At 43.7% G+C, this 26,438-nt stretch overlaps 1 protein-coding gene across 3 annotated transcripts in view; it reads left to right on the top strand.

Moving 5' to 3' along the window:
- iftap (intraflagellar transport associated protein) overlaps window positions 1-24,094 on the top strand; it is a 40,891-nt gene extending 16,797 nt beyond the window's left edge. For all 3 annotated transcript variants that reach the window (XM_080189852.1, XM_080189851.1, XM_080189854.1), the window contains 5 exons: window positions 643-795; window positions 5,966-6,105; window positions 10,251-10,317; window positions 21,774-21,907; window positions 23,573-24,094. In XM_080189852.1, coding sequence (XP_080045978.1) covers window positions 648-795; window positions 5,966-6,105; window positions 10,251-10,317; window positions 21,774-21,907; window positions 23,573-23,770 — 687 coding nt within the window. In that variant the 5' untranslated portion in view covers window positions 643-647 and the 3' untranslated portion in view covers window positions 23,771-24,094. The remainder of the gene's footprint in view (window positions 1-642; window positions 796-5,965; window positions 6,106-10,250; window positions 10,318-21,773; window positions 21,908-23,572) is intronic.
- The last annotated feature ends 2,344 nt before the right edge of the window (window positions 24,095-26,438 follow it).

Raw genomic sequence — 26,438 nt, forward strand, 5'->3', positions numbered from 1 at the left:
ATGTTCACTTTTCTGATAAAATCTGGTGACCATCCATTTGCAATTTTCCATGGAAATTCTAAAGTTGTGGTCAGTGACTCCCAGTTTCTCCAGAGAAGGTGCTGTTGAAGTCCTGGCAGATGGAATTCATTTTTTCAATAAAAATTCCATAGATTTTTAACATTTGTGTTTTAAAATTTGTTTATGATTTTTCACTTTGTTTCTAAATCCAGTGTATGTCCTAGTCTTTATTTTGTCATGAAGTGATCAAAAAATCAAGGATAATCAGTACAATTTTTTTTCCTGGTTTATAAACAAGAGAATGCTGGAAATACTCAGCAGGTCAGGCAGCATCTGTGGAGAGAAACCAAGTTAATGTTTCGGCCCAGTGACCTTACATCAGAACTGGTTACTTCCCAGTTAACTGTTGGTGAGAATCCTTCAACGTGATTGGCTGCTTATCCTGTTCACTGTCAGCACTATGGCTAGACACTGGCAGACTCCCCGAGAATTGATGGCAGGAAGGTGGACTGTCTGCCACATTGATCACTAGGCCTTTGTGGGCAACCTTCTTTGACGTTAGAGTTGAATGCCTTCATCAAAATATTCAGGTCCCCTTATTGTATTTTTAATAACTACTGCCACCTTCCTTATGTATTCTAGATTAAATGTCTGCTGCATTCGATATGCCTGCTGTGTTGGGATCACAACCTAAGCAGGAGGAAGGAATGGCCTTTGATGTTTTGGAAAGGTTTTGTAGCAGCCATGAACAAACGTATTCTGAATTCCTGGAGTCATTTATATACCTGAGAAAAGGTAAGCAGCTTTGTCAGAAGATGAATCTTAAATAATGATGAAGATGAGGAAACCATAAAGAGATGCTTTCCCTTTTGGCACCATTGACAATTCCAGTGCAAATAATGTAAAATTGCACTTGTTTTGAAAGAAGTCCCTTCTTCGCTCCCCCCTTCCAGGATCCGCTGAATCCTATTTGCATGTCACCAATGTAAAATCTGCAATGAATTTATATAATTAGACAGCATAATAAAACTTAATTTTAAAAATTGCATATTTTAAGGGTAAAGTTGATTAAATTAGCTGAAAATGGGGCCTATCACAATGGGGAGGCAATGGCCTAGTGCTATTATCGCTAGATTATTAGTCTAGAAACGCAGCTAATGTTCTGGAAACCTGGGTTTGAATCCTGCCATGGCAGATCGTGGAATTTGAATTCAATTAAAATTAAATCTGGGATTAAGAATCTACTGATGATCCTGAAACCATTGTTGGAAAAACCCACCTGGTTCACTATTGTCCTTTCGGGAAGGATATCTGCCGTCCTTACCTGGTCTGGCCTCCAGAGCTACAACAGTGTGGTTGATTGTCAACTGCCCTCGAGCACCTGGGGATGGGCAACAAATGCCGGCCAGCCAGCAATTCCCATGTCCCAAGAATGTATCATTTTAAATCAGTGTCTATCCACCACTTGTGGCTAAACTGATTTAAAATGACAAAACATTTTCAAACATACTATTTCTCAGCTAAATCAGCGAGTCCATGAAATGAAAAGTTAATTTGAAATCTTGTCAAATGTACCTATTAATGTCCTTGTGCTCATAAATGAGTACAATTAGTGTAAGCTCCCAATGGTGATGGATTCACTCTGGGGAGGGTGTTGTGAGCGGGTTCTGCTTCAAGGATGTTGGGTGGAGTTTTCTTCTTCCCCAGCAGCGGGATTTGTAATGGGCTGGAATGCAGAAGTCAGATGTCCACCAGCGGGAAGACAAGTTGGAATTCCCCCACAGGGCTTTGAGGAGCAAGCAGGGCTGTGCTGTATATCTGAAACTGAGTGTGTTACATTGGCATATCTGTATCCCTGTGTGGATACATGAACAGAGGAAATGTGGAAGAGGAATAAAGAGACACATTCATGTTCAGATTATAAGATGAAAAACTGGGGGGTAAAGTGTGTGCAAATACTGGTGCTTATTACTTTCATGTCTAAAGGATTGGTGATTGTACTGAGCATCAGACAATGGCTCCAACCAAAGTGCATGTTTAAAATGTCTCAGAAAAACAACAGTAGAATCCAAACTGCTGAAAACCCACATCATAGCGCAGTGAGTCACTGGAAAAGCAGAGGAAGGCATTCTTGGAAAGATTTGTGACAGTTTGACTGCATCTCATTTAGAGGCATCTTGTGCAGCTTTCTGTTCTGGATACCAGCTGGCTCAGAACAACCTCTCTTACTCTGAACACTTGGTCTCGTTGGGACTTCAAGGTTACAGTGGGGTCGACACAGGAATTGAATTGCATTTCAGCTCCAGTACTGCAGAAATTACCGACCATGTAGCTACCCAGATGGGGAAGAACATTTGCTAGCATATCAAAGTAATCAAAATATGATTCTTATTCTTGAATGCATCAGCCTAAGTAGCAAAACTACTCTCGAAGTTTATCTGAAACGTGAAAGTGATAAAAAGGATGGTCCACACTTCATTTTTAAAACGGATTAAAGTTCCGGATCAAAAAGCTGATCCAATTGTAGATAGGTTTTTGGTAGACAAGGGAATTAAAGGTTATGGGGAGAAAGCGGGAAAGTGGCACTGAGCCACTTCAGATCAGCCATGATCTTATTGAATGGCGCGGCAGGCTCAAAGCGTTAGATGGCTGACTCCTGCACCTACTTATGTTCTTATGTTCTTTATGTTTAATATTCATAGAATCATAGAATCCCTGCAGTGCAGACCACAATCCCACCCAGACCCTATCCCCATAACCCCATGTATTATTGGCGAATGTGGACTGGGGGAGCGCGTTGGAAGGTAGGTCTGCTGAGGAGCAGTGGAGGATCTTTAAGGAGATCTTTCTTGGTGCTCAGCAGAAATTTATTCCGATGGTTAAAAAGGACAGTAGGAAGAGAGGTAATAAGCCGTGGATAACGAAGGAGGTGAAGGAAAGTGTTAAATTAAAAGCGGAGGAATTTAGAGTAGCTAAGAGCAGTGGGCGAGAAGAGGATTGGGAAAGGTTTAAATGTCAACAAAGATTGACAAAAAAGTTGATAAAGGAGGGTAGAAGAAGCTATGAAGCTGGGCTAGCGCTTAATATAAAAAAGGATAGCAAGAGTTTTTATAAATATATAAAAAGGAAGAGGCTGGCTAGGGTGAACGTTGGTCCCTTAGCGGATGAGAAAGGGGACCTAGTGGTAGGGGATGGGGATATGGCTAAGGTCTTGAATAACTTTTTTGTTTCTGTCTTCACGGAGGAGGACGTGAATAATTTGCCGGGTGTTAGCGATGGAAAGGTGGTAGGACTGGAGGGTCTTAATGACATTACTGTTACTAGAGAGGTGGTGCGCGACAGACTGGAGGGGCTGATTGTGGACAAGTCCCCAGGACCGGATGGAATGCATCCGAGGGTTCTGAAAGAAATGGCGGAGGTGATAGTGGATGCCTTGGTGGTTATTTTCCAGACGTCGCTGGATTCCGGGGAAGTGCCGGAGGATTGGAAAACGGCTAATGTTACGCCGTTGTTTAAGAAGGGTGCCAGGCAAAAGGCGGGGAATTACAGGCCGGTTAGTTTAACGTCTGTGGTAGGTAAAATGTTAGAATCCGTCATTAAGGAGGAAATTGCGAGGCATCTTGAAGGGAATTGCTTGATAGGGCGGACGCAACACGGTTTCATTAAAGGGAAGTCGTGTCTGACAAATTTACTGGAGTTCTATGAGGATGTGTCTAGGGCGGTGGATAGAGGAGAGCCGGTGGATGTGGTCTTTCTGGATTTTCAGAAGGCGTTTGATAAGGTACCTCACAAGAGGTTACTGCAGAAGGTCAGAGGACATGGAGTTGGGGGTAGGGTGTTAGCGTGGATAGAGGATTGGTTGTCAAATAGGAGGCAGAGAGTGGGGGTCAATGGGTGCTATTCGGATTGGCGGTTGGTGACTAGTGGGGTGCCCCAGGGGTCGGTGCTGGGGCCTCAGCTATTTACCATTTATATAGATGATCTGGAGGAGGGAACCGAGTGTAGGGTGTCGAAATTTGCTGATGACACCAAGATTGGGGGAAAGGCAAATTGTGCGGAGGGTGTGGAGAGTCTGCAGAAGGATCTAGATAGGCTGGGCGAATGGGCCAGGAAATGGCAAATGGAATTTAATGTTGGCAAGTGTGAGGTGGTCCACTTTGGTAGGAAGAATGGTAGGAAGGACTATTACTTACGTGGCGAAAAACTGCAGCAGGCGACGGTGCAGAGGGACCTCGGGGTCCTTGTGCATGAGTCGCAAAAACCCAGCCTGCAAGTGCAGCAGGTGGTCAGGAAGGCGAATGGGATGCTGGCCTTCATAGCGAGGGGGATTGAATATAAAAGTAGGGAGGTCTTGCTGCAGCTGTATAGGGCATTGGTGAGGCCGCAGCTGGAGTACTGTGTGCAGTTTTGGGCGCCGCACCTGTGCAAGGATATTTTGGCCCTGGAGGGAGTGCAGAGGAGGTTTACTAGGCTGATACCGGAGTTGAGGGGGTTGAGCTATGAGGAGAGGCTGAATAAACTGGGCTTGTACTCGTTAGAGTTTAGAAGAATGAGGGGAGATCTCATTGAGACGTATAAGATGATGAATGGGATGGATAGGATAGAGGTGGAAAGACTCTTCCCGCTCAAAAAAGACAGTAGGACTAGGGGGCACAGCCTCAAGATAAAGGGGGGGCGGTTCAGAACGGAGTTGAGGAGGAACTTCTTCACTCAAAGGGTGGTGAATCTCTGGAATTCTCTGCCCGTTGAAGTGGTGGAGGCTGCCTCGCTAAATATTTTTAAGAAGCGGGTTGATGGGTTTTTGATAAGAGAGGGGATTAAGGGTTATGGGGAGAGAGCGGGAAAGTGGAACTGAGCCACGACAGATCAGCCATGATCTTATTGAATGGCGGGGCAGGCTCGAAGGGCCAGATGGCCTACTCCTGCTCCTATTTCTTATGTTCTTATGTATTTACTCTAGTAATCCTTCTGACACTAAGAGGCAATTTAGCATGGCCAATCCATCTAACCTGACATCGGAAACCGGAGCCCCCGAAGGAAACTCAGGGAGATGGGGGGGAATGTGCAAACTCCTCACAGACAGTGATTCAAGCCGGGAATTGAACGTGGGTCCCTGGTGCTGTGAGGTAGCAGTGCTAACCACTGTGCCACCGTGCCACCCAAATATTGTCTTCAATATCTCAAGAAACATGGTTTTGGTGACTCCTACCTGAAGCAGCATCTTGTAACGTTTTCTGGTGATGGAGCGAGTTATGCTGGGCACTAAACCAGGTATAGCTCACAAATATTTGAACGTGGAATTAAAATAAGCAGCTGTTTTTAGGCCAGTGCGGACACAGTGTCGAAACTCTACCTCCCCGGGGCGGACGAGGTTCCCAGAATGGAAATCTCTGTTGGCCTCAGATTGGATTTTACGATCACACCTGAGCAAGGCTGTAAAGTCCTGCCCAATGGCTGAATGGCAAGATGTAACCAGTGGGCCGTCACAGGGTTCGCTCCTTGGGACCCAACTATTTACGATTGATATTAATGAGTTGGGTACAGGGATAGTAGGCACCAGAGTGAAATTTGCAGATGACACTGAAATAGGTGGGATAATAAGTAAGATACCAACAAGAGAGAGCCTCTCGCTAAAATCAAAGGACATTCTATTTGTGATTACCTCTTGAGTTTATTTCTAAAAGATTGCAGGATTTGCCCTATATTGCAGAACAACTTTTGGCACTCCTCTTGTACTTTCTAAAAGTTACTGTTTGAAAATATTTGCTGTTTGAAAACCGTCCTTCATAATGACCCAGATCCTGCGGGTCTGCCCACATACTCTTCAGTCGTGTCATTCAGTGAAAGATGCTCTGCGGTTTCTGGTTACAAGTTCGTACCCAGCTTTCTGGAGTTAATTTGTAAGCAAGAGTATCACTAATGGTTACCTGTGTAAATGGAGTGATGGGCTTGCATTTTCTTTCAGAGAATCTGGAGAAGCAGAAGGTGTTGCCGCCTGAACTTGGCACCAAAGCAGAAAGTTATAATGAATACAAACTCGCTCAGAGGGAATGGTCAGAAAGTTCACTACAGGAAGGAGGAAAATCACCTAAAAATGACCAGCAGGCAAGTTTGGAAAGATTTGATTTGATTTATTATTGTCACATGTACAGTGAAAAGTATTGTTTCTTGCGTGCTGTACAGACAAAGCATACCATTCTTAGAGAAGGAAAGGAGAGAGTGCAGAATGTAGTGTTACAGTCGTAGCTAAGATGTAGAGAAAGATCAACTTAATACGAGGTAAGTCCATTCAAAAGTCTGACAGCAGCTGTTCTTGAGTCCGTTGATACGTGACCTCAGACTTTTGTATCCTTTTCCCGAAGGAAGAAGGTGGAAAAGAGAATGTCCAGGGTGCGTGGGGTCCTTAATTATGCTGGCTGCTTTGCCGAGGCAGTGGGAAGTGTAGACAGAGTTAATGGATGGGAAGCTGGTTTGTGTGATGGATTGGGCTACATTCACAACCTTTTGTATGTCTCCCTTCTCACCTTAAATCTATGCCCTCTCATTTTAGACTCCCCCTACCTTTGGGAAAAGATATTGACTATCTAGCTGACCTGTGCCCCTCATTATTTTATAGACATCTATAAGGTTATCCCTAAACCTCCAACTCTCCAGGCAAAAACGTCCCAGTCTACCCAGCCTCTCCTTATAAGTCAAACCATCAAATCCCGGCAGCATCCTAGTAAATCTTTTCTGCGCTGTCTCCAGTTTAACAATATCCTTTCTATAAATAGAGTTGCAGAGGTTTACAACATGGAAACAAGAGGTTTACAGCACACATTTGAAGAGTACGTGGGCAGACCCACTGAATCTGCATCTATCATTATGATCCTCTCATTATGAAGGATGCGACATATGCAAATATGTTTTAATCTCAGAAGAGTGTTTTGGTAAACCTAAATGAGGCATAAATGTAAAAGTGTAACTGTCCTTTCAGGAGCCTTCAGGACCTTCCTCATACATTCCTCATGAATACCGAAGTATTACCTTTCTGCATAAAAAATCTAAAGTTCTTGTACTCAACGATATTGAATGGAAACTTATAAATGCACCTGCTTCTCCTTTTTGCTTCAACTTTTTAGATGTCCAGATCACCAATAACCTGTCCTGATCCCCCCATGCCCGTACTATAGTTGAGAAAGCTCACCAATGCCTCTACTTTCTCAGAAGATGAAGGAAATTTGATATGTCAGCAACCACTCTCACTAACTTTTACAGATGCATCATACAAAGCATTCTTTCTGGTTGTATGACAGCTTGGTATGGCTGTGCCCAATTGTTGTTATATTTTAAACTGTCTTGGTTTAACCTTTATTTGTATTTAGCAAAAGTCACATTTCAGCTTCCATTGTTAGTGAGTGATCTCAAGATCATGGGGAGCTGGTATTCTTATTTAAATATATTTCACTAAAAAACCTTATCATAAATGAGGTAAGAATTGCATGTTCCTGTTAAAAACTGGAAAGATGATAGTTCATTTTAAAAGGGAGATCAAGACTAGACTTAAACTTGAAATATTCACCCAGCACATCAATAACTCTGGCATCCGCATGAAAAAGTAGAAAATTGCCTAAATATGCCCTGTCCACAAGAGCAGGACTGAAAAAAGAGGAGCTTCCCATGGATACAGAACACCCCAATTGATATGGAATCCCTCCCTCCACCAACAGACACGGACCCTCACCCACTCCCAGAGAAACCCTCCCAACAGACTCGGGTGGCAGTCCGGGTGGAATACTGTTATGTCTGTTCAGACTTTGTGATACTTTAATTTCTGTTATATACTAGACTGTGCTAGAAAAGTTACAGCGCAGAAGGAGGCCATTCAGCCCATCTTGTCCATGCCAGCTGGTGGACACCAGGTGTTACTTGTAGCAAATGTTTCCTGTTTGTGCTAACCAAAGCACAGTTGTTAACATGTTTATGGCCGAGTGAACAGAGAGCATTTCTTTTGTCTTGTTTCGCACAGAATATATTAGTTATTATACTGTATCTTAGCAGTGTGATAAATGTATTTATAAAATTAAATAACATTTTGTGTACTTGATGAAGACTGTAGAAAAATGTGAAGTTATGCTTTTCTATTCACCTTTATAATTGTATTTTTCTGACAATGTGATGTTTAACGTTGTAAACCTGAAATGAAACAATGTGGGAAAGTGCAAGTCACAAAGGAAGCTGATTGCCAGAGTTCCAATCGCCTTGCCAAATGGGCCGTTTCATCAGTTTCCTGCTGATTGAAACTTTCCATTCTCTTATCCCAGGACAAGCTGCCTTTCAGGCTGTTTGTTCAGTATTTGTGTTGAAAAAACATGCAGAGCTTTGCTGATTTAGGTGTGCCTCCTACAGGCAGAGTCTATTACCTACCAACTATCTGTCCAGAGTGTGTTGTTTCGGTAGATTAAACGGGACAGTGAAAGTAAACAGAACAGTCAGAACGGTTATATCACAGCAGGAGGGCATTTTGCCTGTTGCGTTCTTGCTGGCGTTCTGCAGAAACAGTTTAACTGGATTAGCTCCCTGCCTGTTCCTCAGAGCCTTGCATTTATTTTTTCTTCAGGTGTTATCCCTTTTGAAATTGATGACTTAAATCTGCCTCCCCCACCCTCATTGGCAGCGTGACATTTTTAAATTCAAACTCCCTGGCTTTCAGACAGTAAGATATTCGTTAGCATCTTCCTGTAGTGTAATGGACTGCTTCAAGATTATCAAATACGTAATGATTTTAAATAAAACATTGAGAAGATGGACAGAAAGTCATGATTCAGTCTGTATTATTTGTGTGAATTAAGTACTTTTAAAAAATTAGAAAACATCTCCTTCGTAGAACAGAATTGTAGATCTCTACATTGCAAAAGAAGGCCATTCAGCCCATCGAGCCTACACCAACAACAGTCCCACCCAGGCCTAATCTCCATTTACCCTGCTAATTCCCCTGATGTTAAGGGGCAATTTAGCATGGCTGATCCACCTAACCTGCACATCTTTGGAATTTGGGAGGAAACCGGAGTACCTGGAGGAAACCCACACAGTCACGGGGAGAATGTGCAAATCCACACTGTCACCCAAGGCCAGAATTGAACCTGGGTCCCCAGTGCCGTGAGGCAGCAGTCTAACCACTGTGTTGCCCATGTGTCGAACTTGGGGTTGAGCCCAAGTGTGATTAATGTTCAGACCTGAACAAATGTACTCCATGCTGCAATCCTGTCCAGTATATCACCCAGCAACATGGCACAAGCATGTTAAACATTTATATATGACCATTATCAATTTGGAAATTCTTTCTTCTCATTTCTGTTTAGTTAAGAGCTCTAATGCATGCAGTGGAGAATTAATTTTAAACCCCAACATGATGAATGATTGGGAGTTAAATTGGTCAAACTGTGGAACTGACCTGAGCAGCTAAGAACGCACCAGTTCTAGTCTAACCATGGCAACCATTTCGGTACCCCGCCCAGGAGAGACACAACAATCATTGGAATATTTAAATTAGGCTGTGTTCCTCAGAGTTTAGGAACAATTTAAATTTAATGGTTGCGATTTGGAAAACACTGAGGTAGACAAGAGGCAAAGTCACCAGGATCTCTGCTATTTCCCAGTGTTCTGGACACAGGTACACACCTCTATTTTCTCCCCATCCCCCAGGGCCAGAGTTGGAGTGAATAATTCCATTTTGACATGAATTAATCCATCATTGAGAAGAGCATTTGGAAATGATTTCTTTCTCCCTTTGCTTCAGGGAATATTATATTGTTGCAATAGTTACTTCATCAGGAAATGTAACAATGCTTCCTTGTTTGGCTTTCTCTCAATGTTTTAAACTTTCCATTGTTAAGTCCAGGGGGACATGGTGGTACAGCGGTTAGCACTGCTGCCTCACAATGCTAGGGAGCTGGGTTCGATTCCTGGCTTGGGTCACTGTGTGAAGTTTGCTCCTTCTCCTCATGTCTGTGTGGGTTTCCTACGGGTGCTCCAGTTTCCTTCCCACAGTCCAAAGATGTCCAGGTTAGGTGGATTGGCCATGCTAAATTGTCCAAGATGTGTAGGTTAGATGGCCCATTCTGCAGTGTGAGGATTCTATGATATGGTATGTGGTACTGGACAGCCAGATAAATATCTACAGATAACAAATAAGTTTCACAAGTTTAGTTTTGAAGATGTTAACGATTGAAGAATTTCTGTTCACTTTCTTGTCTTTTAATTTATTTAAGGTAAGCAATTGCCTTGTCATTGAGGAAATGGACAGTCAGGTCGTCACTGCACGTTTACAGAATGCTGGTAGGTATCAGTATTTTATGTTGCTGTTTTTTGCTCTGCCGTTACCATGTAAACTGAGCAAGTGAATTTCCCAAATTTTGCAGTCAGGGCTTGTCCAGAAACATTTGATTTCAAAAATTAAGACTTCTGTGTCAGACAAACGCGTTGGCAATTTACACTTTCCTTGATTCTCGTTCACGTTTCCACTCTCCCATTACTGAAATATTTCCAGTCAACATGGAACTATTTACCAAGGATAAATCCATTTGATTCAGAATCAAAGTCAAAAATAGATGCTGTCTGGTACTTCAATCCTTGCATTTCAATATTATAAAGTATTCACTCGTTAATGAGAATTTTAAGTAAAATGAGGCACTCCGTTGACATGATTAGTTAAAATCATTGAATCATAGAATATTACAGCACAGCACTGGCCCATTCCGCCTCTGTTTTTGAGAGAATTGTCCAATATATATCTCTCTGCTACTCTTTTCTAGAGCCCTGCCAATCTGTTCCCTTCAAGTGTTCAGCCAATACCCTTTTGAATATTATTCTGAGCCTCATTCCACCCCCTTTCAGGCAGTGCATTAAGGTGACAGTAACATCCTGTGTGAGAAAACATTTGGCTGAATTCTATGGGGCATTGTAGTCTCTGCTGAAAGGTGTCTGGGAGCCCGCCAGCCAAAGAGTGGCATTCCCTGGCCATTAACTGTCCGGAGGTGGGGTTTCTGCCCCCCAAGAGACCGGACGTCCCACCCTGGATAAGCTGCTGGCCAGTCACAGCTCAGCTGTTCCACTTGGAGAGGTGGCCGCTGCTGGTACTGTACTCGAGGCTGGAGGAGGCAAACTGTGCGGAATCACATTGCAAGTTTCATTGAATGTTAAGCTGGTAGGCCCTGGCTAGGGTGGAGGTGGGAGTTGAGGTTTGAGAGATCATGTGGGGAGATAATTAGTACCTTAAGAGGGTGCTCTGATGATGCAAGGATGGTTAAAGTTGGACCTCAATCACCACCAGCAGACCTGGTGCTTGGCATGGGCCTGTGTCACCACCAACTAAATCCTGAGGGCAGTGGCAGGGTGAGATGCTTAGGTAGGCATTAATTGTCCAATTCAGGGATTCAGTTGGCCCACTAATGGGCAGGCCCTACACTGCCTCTGAACTACTGGTAACATTACTGCAGGAGTAGGGGCAGGTCCCTCCTTGGATTATACATCCTCCGACCTCCGACCTTCTTCAATTCCACTGATTTGGGAGTGTAAAATCTAGTCTGTTTTGCAAGCAACCTTTGTTTTAACCTATCACCATAAGTCTGTCTCTCTGATTACCAACCTCTGTGCCAATAGAGCCATAGAATCCCTCGAGTGCAGAAAGAGGCCATTTGGCCCATCGAGTCTGCACTAGCTTTCCAAGTAAGCACAATTGGAAGGAAAAAAAACCTGGATTTGCACCATAAGTGCTATGGGCTGGATGCAGGAAGATGGGATTAGAAACGGCACCTTGTGTCTTTGAGTTGGCATGAACAAGATGGGCCAAATGGCCCTCTTTTTGTGCTGTACCATTTAAGAACATAAGAACCTAAGAACATAAGAAATAGGAGCAGGAGTAGGCCATCTAGCCCTTCGAGCCTGCCCCGCCATTCAATAAGATCATGGCTGATCTGAAGTGGCTCAGTTCCAGTTTCCCGCTTTCTCCCCATAACCCTTAATTCCCTTGCCTACCAAAAACCTATCTACCCGTGTCTTAAATATATTTAGCGAGGTAGCCTCCACCGCTTCAACGGGCAGAGAATTCCAGAGATTCACCACCCTTTGAGTGAAGAAGTTCCTCCTCAACTCCGTTCTAAACTGCCCCCCCTTATCTTGAGGCTGTGCCCTCTAGTCCTGTTGTCCTTTCTGAGCGGGAAGAATCTCTCTACCTCTACCCTATCCATCCCCTTCATTATCTTATACATCTCTATAAGATCCCCCCTCATCCTTCTAAACTCCAATGAGTACAGATCCAGTCATAGAACATAGAACATAGAACATAGAACATTACAGCGCAGAACAGGCCCTTCGGCCCACGATGTTGCGCCGACCAGTTACAAAACAATGACCCACTAACCTAAACCAATCCCTTTTCGTCCATAAACCTATCTAGTCTCTCTTCATAGTCCAACCCCCTCATCTCCGGTATCAGCCTAGTGAACCTCCTCTGCACTCCCTCCAAGGCCAAAATATCCTTGCGCAAGTACGGCGCCCAAAACTGCACACAGTACTCCAGCTGCGGCCTCACCTGTGCCCTGTACAGATGCAGCAAGACCTCCCTGCTTTTATATTCTATCCCCCTCGCTATAAAGGCCAGCATCCCATTCGCCTTCTTGATCACCTGCTGCACCTGCAGGCTGGGTTTTTGCGACTCATGCACAAGGACCCCCAGGTCCCTCTGCACTGTAGCATGCTGCAGCTTTTTGCCCTTTAAATTTCTATGGTTCTAACATTTGGGACCAGTTTAAAAATAATTGGTCACAAGTCATTTTATGAATTGAAATGCAAATTCTTCCCTTTAGTTGTATCTTGCTCAGCTTCTCTGCTGCAATTATGAATATTCACAAAGTTAATTCACACAGTTAATGCATTGATTTTAATTGTTTCTATGTTTACTCAGCTCCAGAAGGTTTTTGTTTTGTGAATTGGATTGCTGGGAATATTTAGCGCCCACTGTATCTGAATGTGAGTTATTAGTAATGAGACAAATGCTGATTCCAGCCACCGGTGCCCAGGGACTGTCCCTGCTTTCCGCAGTTGCCTCTATCTGGGTTGTTCTGCTTCATTGCAGCTCATCAAAACACAGCTGGGCTTTAAGCCTGAAAACAGCAGCTATCATTAATGAGTACACTTATTGGCTAAGCAATTGTCTAATGTTGTAGTTGGACATCTTGATAATGCTATTGTTTAATGTACTGATGCTGTGTTTGTTCAAATAGAAACAGGAACCAGAAACAAGATAGCATTGGATTTGTGCAGCATGTTCTGTGTATGGTGAGACATCGAGAGTTATATTGGACAGTAACTGTAGTCTGTTCATATTAAAGCAGAGGCTATGAAGTAACTTCGTGAGTACAGTTAGATTTAAAAAAATTCTTAGGCCATGGGTATTGGTGACAAAGCGTTGTTTCTCATATACAAACATGGAGAAGGACTTTGCCATTTCCCAGTTGTCGAGAAGGACCTTAGAGTCATAGAGGTTTGCAGCATGGAAACAGGCCCTTCAGCCAAACTTGTCCATGCCGCGCAGTTTTTAACCATTAAGCTAGTCACAATTGTCCACGTTTGGCCCATATCCCTTTATATCCGTCTTACCCATGGAACTTCTAAATGCTTTTTAAAAGACAAAATTGTACCCGCCTCTACTACTAATTCTGGCAGCTTGTTCCAGACACTCACCATCCTCTGCGTGAAAAGATTGCCCCCTGTGCCCAATTGTACCTCTCCCCTCTCATCTTAAACCTATACCCTCTAGTTTTTAGACTCCTGTACCTTTGGGAAAAGATGTTGACTATCTAGCTGACCTATGATCCTCATTATTTTATAGATCTCTATAAGATCACCCCCTAGCCTTCTATGCTCCAGGGAAAAAAATTAAGAGGGTCTATCTAGCCTTGCTTTATAACTCAAACCGTCAAGTCTTGGTAGCATCCTAGTAAATCTTTTCTGAACTCTTTCTCATTTAATAATATCCTTTCTATAATAGGGTGACCAGAATTGCACACAGTATTCCAAGTGTGGCCTTACCAATGTCTTGTGCAACTTCAACAAGATGTCCCAACTCCTGTAAGAACATAAGAACATAAGAAATAGGAGCAGGAGTAGGCCATCTAGCCCTTCGAGCCTGTCCCGCCATTCAATAAGATCATGGCTGATCTGAAGTGGATCAGTTCCACTTTCCCGCTTTCTCCCCATAACCCTTAATTCCCTTGCCTACCAAAAATCTATCTACCCGTGTCTTAAATATATTTAGCGAGGCAGCCTCCACTACTTCAACGGGCAGAGAATTCCAGAGATTCACCACCCTTTGAGTGAAGAAGTTCCTCCTCAACTCTGTTCTAAACTGCTCCCCCTTTATCTTGAGGCTGTGCCCTCTAGTCCTGCTGTCCTTTCTGAGCGGGAAGAATCTCTCTACCTCTACCCCAACCATCCCCTTCATTATCTTATACGTCTCTATAAGATCCCCCCTCATCCTTCTAAACTCCAACGAGTACAGACCCAGTCTATTCAGTCTGTCTTCATAGTCCAACCCCCTCATCTCCGGTATCAGCTTAGTGAACCTCCTCTGCCCTCCCTCCAAGGCCAAAATATCCTTGCGCAAGTGTGGCGACCAAAACTGCACACAGTACTCCAGCTGCAGCCTCACCAGTACCCTGTACAGTTGCAGCACGATCTCCCTACTTTTATATTCTATCCCCCTCGCTATAAAGGCCAGCATCCCATTCGCCTTCTTGATCACCTGCTGCACCTGCAGACTGGGTTTTTGCGACTCATGCACAAGGATCCCCAGGTCCCTCTGCACCGTAGCATGCTGCAGCTTTTCACCCTTTAAATAGTAATCCCTCCCACTATTATTCCTGCCAAAGTGGATAACCTCACACTTGCTAACATTGTACTCCATCTGCCAGGTCCTTGCCCACTCGCTCAGCCTATCTAGATCCCTCTGCAGACTTTCCACACCCTCCGCACAATTTGCTTTTCCACTTACGTTCGTGTCATCAGCAAATTTCGACACCCTACATTCAGCCCCCTCCTCCAGATCATCTATATAAATGGTAAATAGCTGAGGCCCCAGCACCGATCCCTGCGGCGCTCCACGAGTCACCAACCGCCAATCAGAATAGCCAATCTTTATCAATATCCTGAGCAATGAAACCATGTTGACTGCCTCCTTCACCATTCTATCCACCTGTGATTCCATCTTTAAGGGGCTATGAACCTGTACCCCTAGATCTCTTTGTTTTATAACTCTCCCTAACACCTTACCATTAACTGAGTAAGTCCTGCCCTGGTTCAGTCTTCCAAAATGCATCACCTTGCAGTTATCTAAGTTAAACTCCATCTTCCATTCATCAGTCCACTAGCCTAATTGATCAAGATCCTATTGCAATCCTAGATAAACTTCTTTAGTGTCCACTATGCCAACAATCTTGCTATCATCTGCAAACTTTCTAATCATGCCTCCTAAATTCTCAGGGTAAAGATTTCCTGACCTTCTTGAACTGCTGCAGTCAGTTGTGTGAAGGTGTCCTCATAATGCTGACTGGTGGGTTTTTCTAGGATTTTAACCTGATGCAGGAAAGATGATTTATATCCATATCAGGATGGTCTGATTTTGGAAGGAAACTTAGAAATAGTGGTCCTTGCTGTCTATGACTTTTTGTTGGTGGATGTTGTGGATCTGAGAAGTATTTCCAAAGAAGTCTGGGTGAGTTATTGAAGAGCTTTCTGGAGATTCTACCTACTGCAGCCCAGATAAAGTTGTGATAGAAAAGATGGTTGTTTATTCGATTGCACAAAGCACTGGTCAACTGAACTGCTTTGTCCTGGATCCTAATGAAATTCTTGATAGTAAAGTTCTATCACTTTCCAGATTTATGCTGTATAGGCTGTTGAGAAGCTTTGAGGAGTCTGCTCGTACTGGACAATTGCGAATCATCTCTAACAGTAGAGATTTTGTTGTGGGTTTTGCATGTGTGGGCTGAATGAGTCCGGCCTACATTCTGACCAGTGTCTGCTGTTAGATGTGATTTCACAATTAGGCAGCACTTGCTGAACAATCCTGAGAGTGTAATAGCTCCATTAACAACCAATTCACATCACTTGAGCTTATAACATTCTGCTTGCTTTAAGTAATATACATTCGTATATAGGGACCTATTCTCTGAAAACAGAAGGAATATGTCCAACCCTGTGCCTTTCTGAATTAGCTGAGAGCTTGGAAATCCCATGGTTTCCTCTTGTTCTCTCTATGGCAATACCTGCACCATCAGAGTTGACCCGCCAACCAGTCAGCTCCCTTGTATTATTTTGGTGATTATTTGAAATCTGGCATTCTTGCATTTGTCCAAATGGGTGTCAGCAACAAGTTACTGTGTTCATCATGTGCAAGGTAACTCAGACAGGAGTGGAATACTGATTCCAATATCCTGCTCTTCATTTATATTTTAGCCCCTTTGTTACAAGGTAGGAATATCACAAGCTCCAGAGGGTGATGACAGAAGGCTGCTTTAGTGACCAGAATCACTGGGATCTGTATTGAACTCCTATTATTTGTCGTTTATATAAATGACATTGATGATTATGTGGGAGGATTAGTAAGTTTGTGGATGACACAAAGATTGGACGGGTGGTTAACACTGAGGTGGAGTGTTTTGGACTACAAGAAGATATAGATGGAATGGGCAGATAAGTGGCAATCTGAAAAGTGTGAGGTGATACACTTTGGAAGGAGTAATTTGACAAGAAATTACTCGATGAATGGTCGGACATGAGGAAGTTCTGTGGAACAAAGTGAACTCAGTGTGTTTGTCCACAGATCTTTGAAAGCAGACGGACATGTTGGTAGGGTGGTGAAAAGGCAGATGGAATACTTGCCTTTATCAATTAGAACAAAGAAAATTACAGCACAGGAATAGGCCGTTCGGCCCTCCAAGCCTGCTGCCTGACTTAACTAAAACCTCCTACTCTTCCGGGGACCATATCCCTCTATTCCCATCTCATTTGTGTACTTGTCAAAACACCCCTTAAAAGTCACTACCATATCCGCTTCCACTATCTCCGCCGGCAACGAGTTCCAGGCACCCATCACTCTGTGTAAAAAATCTGCCTCGTACATCTCCTTTAAACCTGTGCCCCCTAGTAATTGACTCTTCTACCCTGGGAAAAAACTTCTGACTATCCACTCTGTCCATGCCTCTCATAATCTATCAGGTCTCCCCTCAACCTCCGTCACTCCAGTAAGAACAAACCAAGTTTCTCCAACCTCTCCTCATAGCTAATACCCTCCATACTAGACAACATCCTGGTAGATCTTTTCTGTACCCTCTCCAAAGCCTTCATATCCTTCTGGTAGTGTGGCGACCAGAATTGAGCACTGTATTCCAAGTGCAGCCTGACTAAGATTCTATAAAGCTGCAACATGACTTGCCAATTTTTAAACTCAATATCCCGGCCGATGAAGGCAAGCATGCCGTATGCCTTCTTGACTACCTTCTCCACCTGCATTGCCGCTTTCAATGACCTATGTACCTGTACACCCAGAACCCTTTGCCTATCAATATTCTTAAGGGTTCTGCCATTTAATGTACATTTCCTATCTATATTAGACCTTCCAAAATGTATTACCTCACATTTTTTCGGATTAAACTCCATCTGCCATCTCTCCGCCCAAGTCTCTAACTGATCTATATCCTGCTGTATCCTCTGATGGTCCTCATCGCTATCCGCAAATCCACCAGCCTTTGTGTCGTCCACAAACTTACTAATCAATCCAGTTACGTTTTCCTCCGAATCATTTATATATATTACAAACAGCAAAGGTCCCAGCACTGATCCCTGAGGAACACCACTTGTCACACCCTCCATTCAGCAATGCATCCTTTCAGTGCTACCCTCTGTCTTCTTTGACTGAGCCAGTTTTGTATTTACCTTGCCAACTCACCCCTGATCCCATGCGACTTCACCTTCTGCACGTGTTTGAGGCATAGATTACAAAAGCAGGGAGGTCATGTTGGAGTTATACAGAATTTTGATGAGGACAACATCCTGCTCTTCATTTATATTTTAGCCCCTTTGTTACGAGATAAGGATGTCACAAGCTCAGAAGATAATGACAGAAGGCTGCTTTAGTGACTGGAAACCAGTGACCAATGGCTTACTACAGGGATGTGTGTTAGACCCCCTATTATTTGTCCTTTATATAAATAACATTGATGACTGGGTGGGGGTGTAGGATTAGTAAGTTTGCAATGAGCCAGAGTACTGTGTGCAGTTCTGGTTGGAAGGATGTGATTGCAGTGGAGGGGATGAAGAGGAAATTCACTAGGATGCTGCCTGGGACGGAACATTTAAGTCATGAAGAGAGGTTGGATAGGCTTGGGTTATTTTCGTTGGAGCAGAGAAGACTGAGGGATGACCAGATTGAGGTGTACAAGATTATGAGAGACTTGGACAGAGTGGCTAAGGAGCAGCTGTTCCCCTTAGTTGGAGGGTCAGTCATGAGAGGACTTAGGTTCAAGGTGAGGGACAGGAGGTTTAGGGGGATGTGAGGAAAATCATTTTACCCAGAGGGTGGTGACGGTCTGGAATGCGCTGCCTGGGAGAATGGTAGAAGCCGGTTGCCTCAAAGCCTTTAAAAAGTATCTGGATGAGCATTTGGCAAATCATATCATTCAGGGCTTTGGGCCAATTGCTGGCAGATAGGATTAGATGGGAGTTCAGGTGTTTCTAATGTGACTGTGCAGACTTGATGGGCCGAAGGGCCTCTTCTGGGCTGTATGATTCTATGATTCATTGAGATCTTATCAAATGGAAATGAATTATGTCACCAGATGAAAGTGGTTTTTGAATAAGTAACTTCTGTTCCTCTTGCCTACGTAAAAAAAAGACAGAATTCTGGGAGGAACACAACAGTGGCTAAATGTCAACATCTGTGAAATGTTAACACAATGTTCAGATGGTAACTGCAGCCCGTTAGCTTCTGAATCTCCACAACATTCTCAATTAGTGAAGAGTAACAGATGTTGATCTGGATATACCTTGGACAAATAAAGAAGCAACATTCATTTTCTCAGCTGGAAGGACAGGGGAAAACCTTATTTCATTTTCTAATCTCAGCACTGGAACAGTGGTAACACTTTCATTGAGTTAGTTGGAAGATAATAGGTTCACTTTACTTAATCTAGGCTGACACTTAAAGCCTTGCTAAGGGGTTGTTGTGTTTGTCAGAATTGCCATATTTAGGATAAGTGATTTTGTTCTGTCAGGTCTTCTGTAAAGGATTCCATGATACTGTTTGAGGAAAAGAAGGGTTGTTCTCCAGGTATCTACAAGCAACACCACTAAAAAAAGAAATCTGTAGAATCATAGAATCCCTACAGTGCAGAAGGAGACCATGTGGCCCATCGAGTCGGCATTGACTCTCTGAAAAAGCCTCTAACCCAGGCCATTCCCCTGTGCCCCACCCTATTTCTGGAACCCCATGCATTTTCCATGACTAATCTGCCTAACTTAACTTGGATACTAAGGGGCAGTTTAGCACAGCTTTGGACTGTGGAAGGACACCGGAGTACCCAGAGGAAACCCATGCTGATACGGGGAGAATGTGCAGACTCTACACAGACAGTCACCCAAGGCTGGAGTTGAGCCTGGGTCCCTGGAGCAGTGAGGCAGCAGTGCTAACCGCTAAGCCACCGTCCACCTTGTTTATTCATCTCATTGTGTAAACAGGCTACTATTATGTTTCCACGCCCCACTTCCAAAATAATTACAACCAAAATGGAAAATACTGGAAAGCCTCAACAGGTCTGGCAGCATCTATGGTGAGAAAATATAGGAATTAGTGTCTTGACACTATGTCATTCTCCTTCAAAAGCCAGAGAGAGGGGGGAATGTGTTGCATTATACACTGTATAAGAGAGGGGGTGCCAGGTGGAGTATGTAGATGGTCAGTGATTGGTGATAATTAGAAGCGAACACGAGACAGAGGAACTGTTAATGACAGGAGAAGGTGCCAGTCATGCCATCAGGGTAAGGCAGCAGAATGTGTTAATGGGAAAATAAAGGTCAGTGCTGAGTCAAAGCAAAACTCTTCCCGCTCAGAAAGGACAGTAGGACTAGGGAGCACAGCCTCAAGATAAAGGGGGGCGGTTTAGAACGGAGTTGAGGAGGAACTTCTTCACTCAAAGGGTGGTGAATCTCTGGAATTCTCTGCCCGTTGAGGTGGTGGAGGCTGCCTCGCTAAATATATTTAAGATGCAAGTTGGTGGGTTTTTGATAAGCGAGGGGATTAAGGGTTATGGGGAGAGGGCTGGAATGTGGAACTGAGCCACGACAGATCAGCCATGATCTTATTGAATGGCGGGGCAGGCTCGAAGGGCTAGATGGCCTACTCCTGCTCCTATTTCTTATGTTCTTATGTAACAGTGAGAGATGACCCGGTGGGGGAGGGGGAGGAGGGTTTGCATTGGGACAAACATATTTTGGGTATTAAATAAATTAAAATAAAGGCTCAAGATGGAGGAGAAAGACCAGAGTCTGAAGTTGCTGAACTCAGTGTTGAACCCTGAAAGCTGTAATATGCCCAATCAGAAGATGAGGTGCTGCTTCTGCAGCTTCACTGGAGCATTGCAGCAGGTGAAGAATGGACTTGTGGGCATGAGAGCAAGATAATGAGTTAGAATGGCAGTGACAGGAAGGTTGGGACTGGCTGAAGGATATTCCACAAAGCGGTCACCCAGTCTAAACTAATGAATTGGCCGTATACACTTCCGGATATTCTGGGGTCATGAAAGGTACAATGTGCAAGTTTGCTCTTTCTATTCAGTATTGTTCTGTGGCTGGCTGTGAGGGTGCCTCTCACCAGCTTACAGCATGATCATATCGAGAACTTGCTTTGTGGGAAATTGAGTGATGAGGCAGGAGTGTGGTTACTCCAGTGCATAGTGTGTTGGAGGTTAACACATATTGTGACCTGCACAGCATGCCATCCTGAAACAGCTATCAACAAGTTTCAATGACTGAATACAATAAAGTAGGACTGAAGGAATATGTGAAATAAAAAGATGTTTAGCAGCTCAAGGACTAAAGCTAAAATAGAAATGCTGTTTATATCTGGGGTTGAAGGTATTGCATTAAATCCCCAGTCAGAAAAAAATTAAAAAGAATTCCTGTGACGATCATGCTAAATTCATAGAATCCCTACAGTGCAGAAGGAGACCATTCAGCCTATCGAGTCTGTACCGACAATCATCCCACCCCGGGCGCTATACCTACAACGCCACACACTTATTCCACTAATCCCTCTAACCTATACATCCTGGGACACTAAGAGGCAATTTAGCATGACCAGTCAATCTAACCCGCATATCTTTGGACTGTGGGAGGAAACCGGAGCACCCAGAGGAAACCCATGCAGACATGGGGAGAATGTGCAATAGGGTCTCATTTATTACCTTGAGGAACTGATGTTGGGCCTTTTCTTTAAACACCTGCTGTCCTTTTGAAGTGGCACTCCCACACTTTTTAAAAAAAGCTAATCAGTTATGTGGATATTAATTGTCATTCATAAAAGGAAATAATCTTTAAAATATGACCCCTTTAGTTGGTAATTTTTAAAATTGCATTTGTTGAGATGTTCTCATTTTGCCGTTATTGATTTGCCAGATCTTGGCTGTGCTGTAATACTGATTGGCATTTACAGCTTGTGTTATTCTCTGTCACTGGTTTAGGGGGAGAGATACTTCCAGGGGAAATAGAAGAGGAGAATGCTGCAGTTCATCCTCATTATAAATGTAAACACACAGCACTGAGCTTCAGAGACACGCCCAACGTTAAAGAGTTTAACAATAATACACTTGACCAGGTATGTCAATTATTTAAGACCTTCTGAAAATATTTTAAAAGTTTTATACTGGTTCAGAGTGATGTGTTGTGGGCAGCACGATGGCACAGTGGTTAGCACTGCTGCCCCACCAGGGACCCGGGTTCGATTCCCAGCTTGGATCACTGTCTGTGTGGAGTTTGCACGTTCTCCCTGTGTCTGCATGGATTTCCTCTGGATACTCTGATTTCCTCCCACAGTCCAAAGATGTGCAGGTTAGGTGCATTGGGCCATGCTAAATTCTCCCTCAGTGTGCCCGAACAGGTGCCGGAGTGTGGCGACTAGGGGATTTTCACAGTAACTTCATTGCAGTGTTAATGTAAGCCTACTTGTGATACTAATAAAATAAAGTTTAAACAGAGCAGCTTGTTAATTTGTTTTATTTGTTTTGGGATACAGTGAAAAGTATTGTTTCTTGTGTACTATACAGACAAAACATATTGTTCGTAGAGTACATAGGGGAGGAGAGGGTGCAGATTCATAGCTAGGGTGTAGAGAAACATCAACTTAATATAAGGAAAGTCCATTCAAAAGTCTGATGTCAGCAGGGAAGGGGCTATTTTTGAGTTGGTTAGTCCGTGATCTCAGTCTTTTATATCTTTTCCCAATGGGAGAAGGTGGAAGAGAGAATGTCCAGGGTGTTTGGGGTCCTTGATTATGAGGCTGCTTTTCTGAGGCAGCGGGAAGTGTAGACGGAGTCAATGGATGGGAGGCTGGTTTGAGTGATGGACTGGACTGCATTCACAACCCTTTGTAGTTTCTTGCGGTCTTGGTCAAACAGGAGTCATATCAAGCTGTGACCTAATGCTTTAAACTGTTACAGAGTAGCTTGTTGCTTTACACTGGAAGCACGAAGTTAAGGAGGGTATGTTGAAAGCAAAAGGATATGAGGAGGCAAAAGTCGGTGATAGCCCCAAGGACTGGGATAAATTCAGAATCTAGCAAAGGAGAACTAAAAAGATAATAAAAAGTAAGTAAATAAACTATGAGGGGAAACCAGCAAGAAAAATAAAAACTGATAATAAGAACTTCTTTAAATATATAAAAAGGAAGAGAGAGGTTAAAGTTATGAAATGAATCTGGAGAGATTGTTAAGGAGAACAAGGAAATGGCAGTGGAGTTAAACAGATTAATCCAATCATAATTATTTATTTTGTGGCCAAAAAATCGAAGTTAAAAGAGATGATATCCAGTGCCTTTAATTATCTGGTTTGCTGTCTGTGGAAATGCTTCAATGTGATTGGCTGTTCACCTTGCTTGCTGACATCACTGTTACTGAGTGCATGGACTTGCTGCCAGATTTTAAACCAATCAGAAAAGTGAAATCCACAGTTCACAGATCACTGCGTTGCTGTGGGCTGCTTGCTTTGAACGCTGTTGCCTTATCGCTAATTGTGAAATCTGGCTCATTAACTTTAATCCTGGAAGGTTCCGGTGATCAGAGTAAACATGGGAGAGTGCAGAGGTTTCATACGGTTTGCAATTTTTTGTCTTTTTCCCATTTAGGCACTCAGGGCAGAGCAGGTGTTGGGTCTCCATCATATTTTGATGTCTTATTAAATTGCACAAAATCCTGTGCCAAGTTGCAGAACGTGTCCCCATCATAAGCTCCAGCAGTGAAATGTGCTTCTCTGTATTTTTCACCAGGTGTTGGTGGATGAAGTCCAGGCTTTCACATTGGATGAAGATTTTGACTATGAGTGTGTCCATCTCAAGCCCAAATACACAGAGGCTGAACTTAAAGCTATTTCTGCCTTGTCAAAACAGAAGGCAGATAGCGGAGAGTTTAATACAGAAAAGCTGAAGGATTTTGCTGTTCCCTGGTGCAGCCAATCAGATAGCTAAACCTGAAGCAGAGCTGGAGAGTGAGAGATTTCCATCCGCAGGATGAACCATTGTGGGTTGGAACATGTTGTTCGGTATTAACAGACGCTGTGTTTTATTAATGGCATCGCCTCTTATTTTAGATCATTAAAGGACAGAAACATTTCTAATGAAGATTTCTACATTTGTTATTGGTATTTGCAATAAGAGCAGGCGGTTATTTGATTGCACAGTTATCGGTATTTACAGCACTTTGGGTGGGATTTTCTGGTTTTGGGCCAAGTGAGGCTGGAAAGTCCTGCCCTTCATGCTGCAGTAATTGTGCTTGCTTTGTTTAATTCTTTACAGTAAAAGTTTTTGTTTAAAATGTAAAATCTTGTGGCGTTTTACTTTCAGTTAATGACCGGGAATTCAAATTTCTTTTCCAGACTGCTGGTTTCTACCAAGATTGTACCAATACACAATGGTGCTAAATGAGGTGACTATTTCTTTGTCTCATTGCTGATAGAATCCATTGTGCTAATCACCAGCGAATGTGCTTTGTTACCCTGGAAATGTGAACTCTCTTTGCAGTGGTGTTAGTAACTGGGTTGCAATTCACTTTATCAATTGATAAGCCACATTTGCTTTCTTGGAAAAGGCACATATCTATTTTAATCTGAGAGCAGAGATTTATGGCATCTTGTCTGGAACGCAGTTAGTATCAGTATAGTTTATTGACATTATATTTCAGAAAACTGTTCTTCCTCAGAGGCTTTTTATGGTTTATGTGCTACATGAAATGAGCTTGTTTTTGCTGCTCACCATTACTTTAGCAGAAATATCAGTTTATTGGTAATCTCTGCAAGTTTCATTGCAGTTACCCCGGTGTGCTCATCCACATTACCCCAGTCTTAGCAGTAAAAGAGGAAACAGTGGGCTATTGGTGAGTAGAGGACTTGAACTGAAAAATCAGGCTTTATTTTCTCTTCTTTACTGTATTCCAACCACAAAAAGCATTCCGGACTGACAACATTTACAACTAGTTTAGAATGTACCAGGTGGTAAATTCTGCTTAAGCAATCCCAGATAACATTCATTGTTCAACTGGAGCAAAGCAGAGAGGGAGCAATTCATGTCAGGAGTGCTGAGGGTAAGAGATTGATTTTTTTCCTACCTTTTTATCAGAGTTTTTTCAGTTAAATCAGTAAACCGGAAGTAGGCCGCGGGGTGGCCTGGGAAGGTTTCTGCACGATAAATTTGAACAGGGACGAATCCCGAGACACTACACGGGTCAAGTGTCTCACCCTCCCCCCTCCTCTAACCTAAAAAAAAACTCGGGTGAGAGCAGGTGAATAAATGAAAAAGAGGAGTAGGAGCAAGGGAGGCAGCGAGTGAAACATGAGACTGCGCAGACACCTGACATCAGCCAGTAGCACGTGGAAGTTTTAAAAAGCAGGCTGCTCTATCAGCGGGCAGTGGAGTGAGAGGGAGCAGAGTGGGACGGCTTCAGCGTGAACAGGCAGAGGCGAGGGTAGGTTCCGGTAATTTTTTTGATTCTTCAGAGTAGAAAGTATTGCCAGGCAGGATGTTGGAATGCTCCTCTTGCAGGATGTGGGAAGCCAGGGAGACCTCCATGTCCCTGACAATGACACCTGCAGGAGGTGGAGCCAGCTGCAGCTCCTAACAAACTGTGTTAGGGAACAGGAGCAGGAGCTGGATGACCTCTGGATCATTCGGGAGAATGAGGAGTTCATAGATAGTAGCTTCAGGGAGGTAGTTACACCAAAGGCACAGGGCACCGGTAATTGGGTTACGGTCAGACAACAGAAGGGGAAAGTGCAGGCAGAGCAGGGTTCCCCTGTGGCCATTCCCCTCCACAATAGGGATACTGCTTTGGATACTGTTGTGGGGGATACCTTACCTGGGACAAGCTGCAGCAGCCGGATCTCTGGTACTGAGTCTGGTTCTGCAGCGCAGAAGGGAGGGTGGAAGAAGAGGAGAGCGGTAGGGATAGGGGATTCGATAGTCAGAGGCACAGACAGGAGGTTCTGTGGTCAGGACAGAGACTCTCGGATGGTTTATTGCCTCCTGGGTGCCAGGGTCAGGGATGTCTCTGATCACGTGCGCAGCATTCTGAAGTGGGAGGGATCAGTCAGATGTCATGGTACACACTGGTACCAATGACGTAGGTAGGAAAAGTGAGGAGGTCCTGAAGAATGAGTATAGAGGGCTGGTAGGAAGTTAAAAAGCAAGACCCTGAGGGTGGTAATCTCAGGATTGCTACCTGTGCCACGTGCCAGTGAGGGTAAGAGTAGGATGCTTGGGCGGATGAACACATGGCTGAGGAACTGGTGTAGGGGGCAGGGTTTCAGATTTCTAGATCATTGGGACCTCTGCTGGAGCATGTGGGACCTGTACAAGAGAGATGGGTTACACCTAAACTACAAGGCGACCAATATACTTGCAGGGAGGTTTGCTAGTGTTATTGGGGGGGGGGGGGGGGGGCGGGGTTTAAACTAGATTTGCAGGGGGATAGGAACCAGAGTGCCAGAGCAAATAGTGGAGCAGGGGTGAAAATAAATGAATGATAGTTCATGCAAAATCACAAATAGAAGGGTTGTGTGTGGTGGTAATAATCTTCTGAGGCGTGTCTATTTCAATGCCAGGAGTATTGTGGGGAAGGCAGACAAGTTGAGGGCGTGGATGG

Source organism: Carcharhinus amblyrhynchos, chromosome 6 (assembly GCF_965287045.1).
Source record: "Carcharhinus amblyrhynchos chromosome 6, sCarAmb.v2.hapA, whole genome shotgun sequence".
In the NCBI taxonomy this organism is placed as follows: Eukaryota; Metazoa; Chordata; class Chondrichthyes; order Carcharhiniformes; family Carcharhinidae; genus Carcharhinus; species Carcharhinus amblyrhynchos.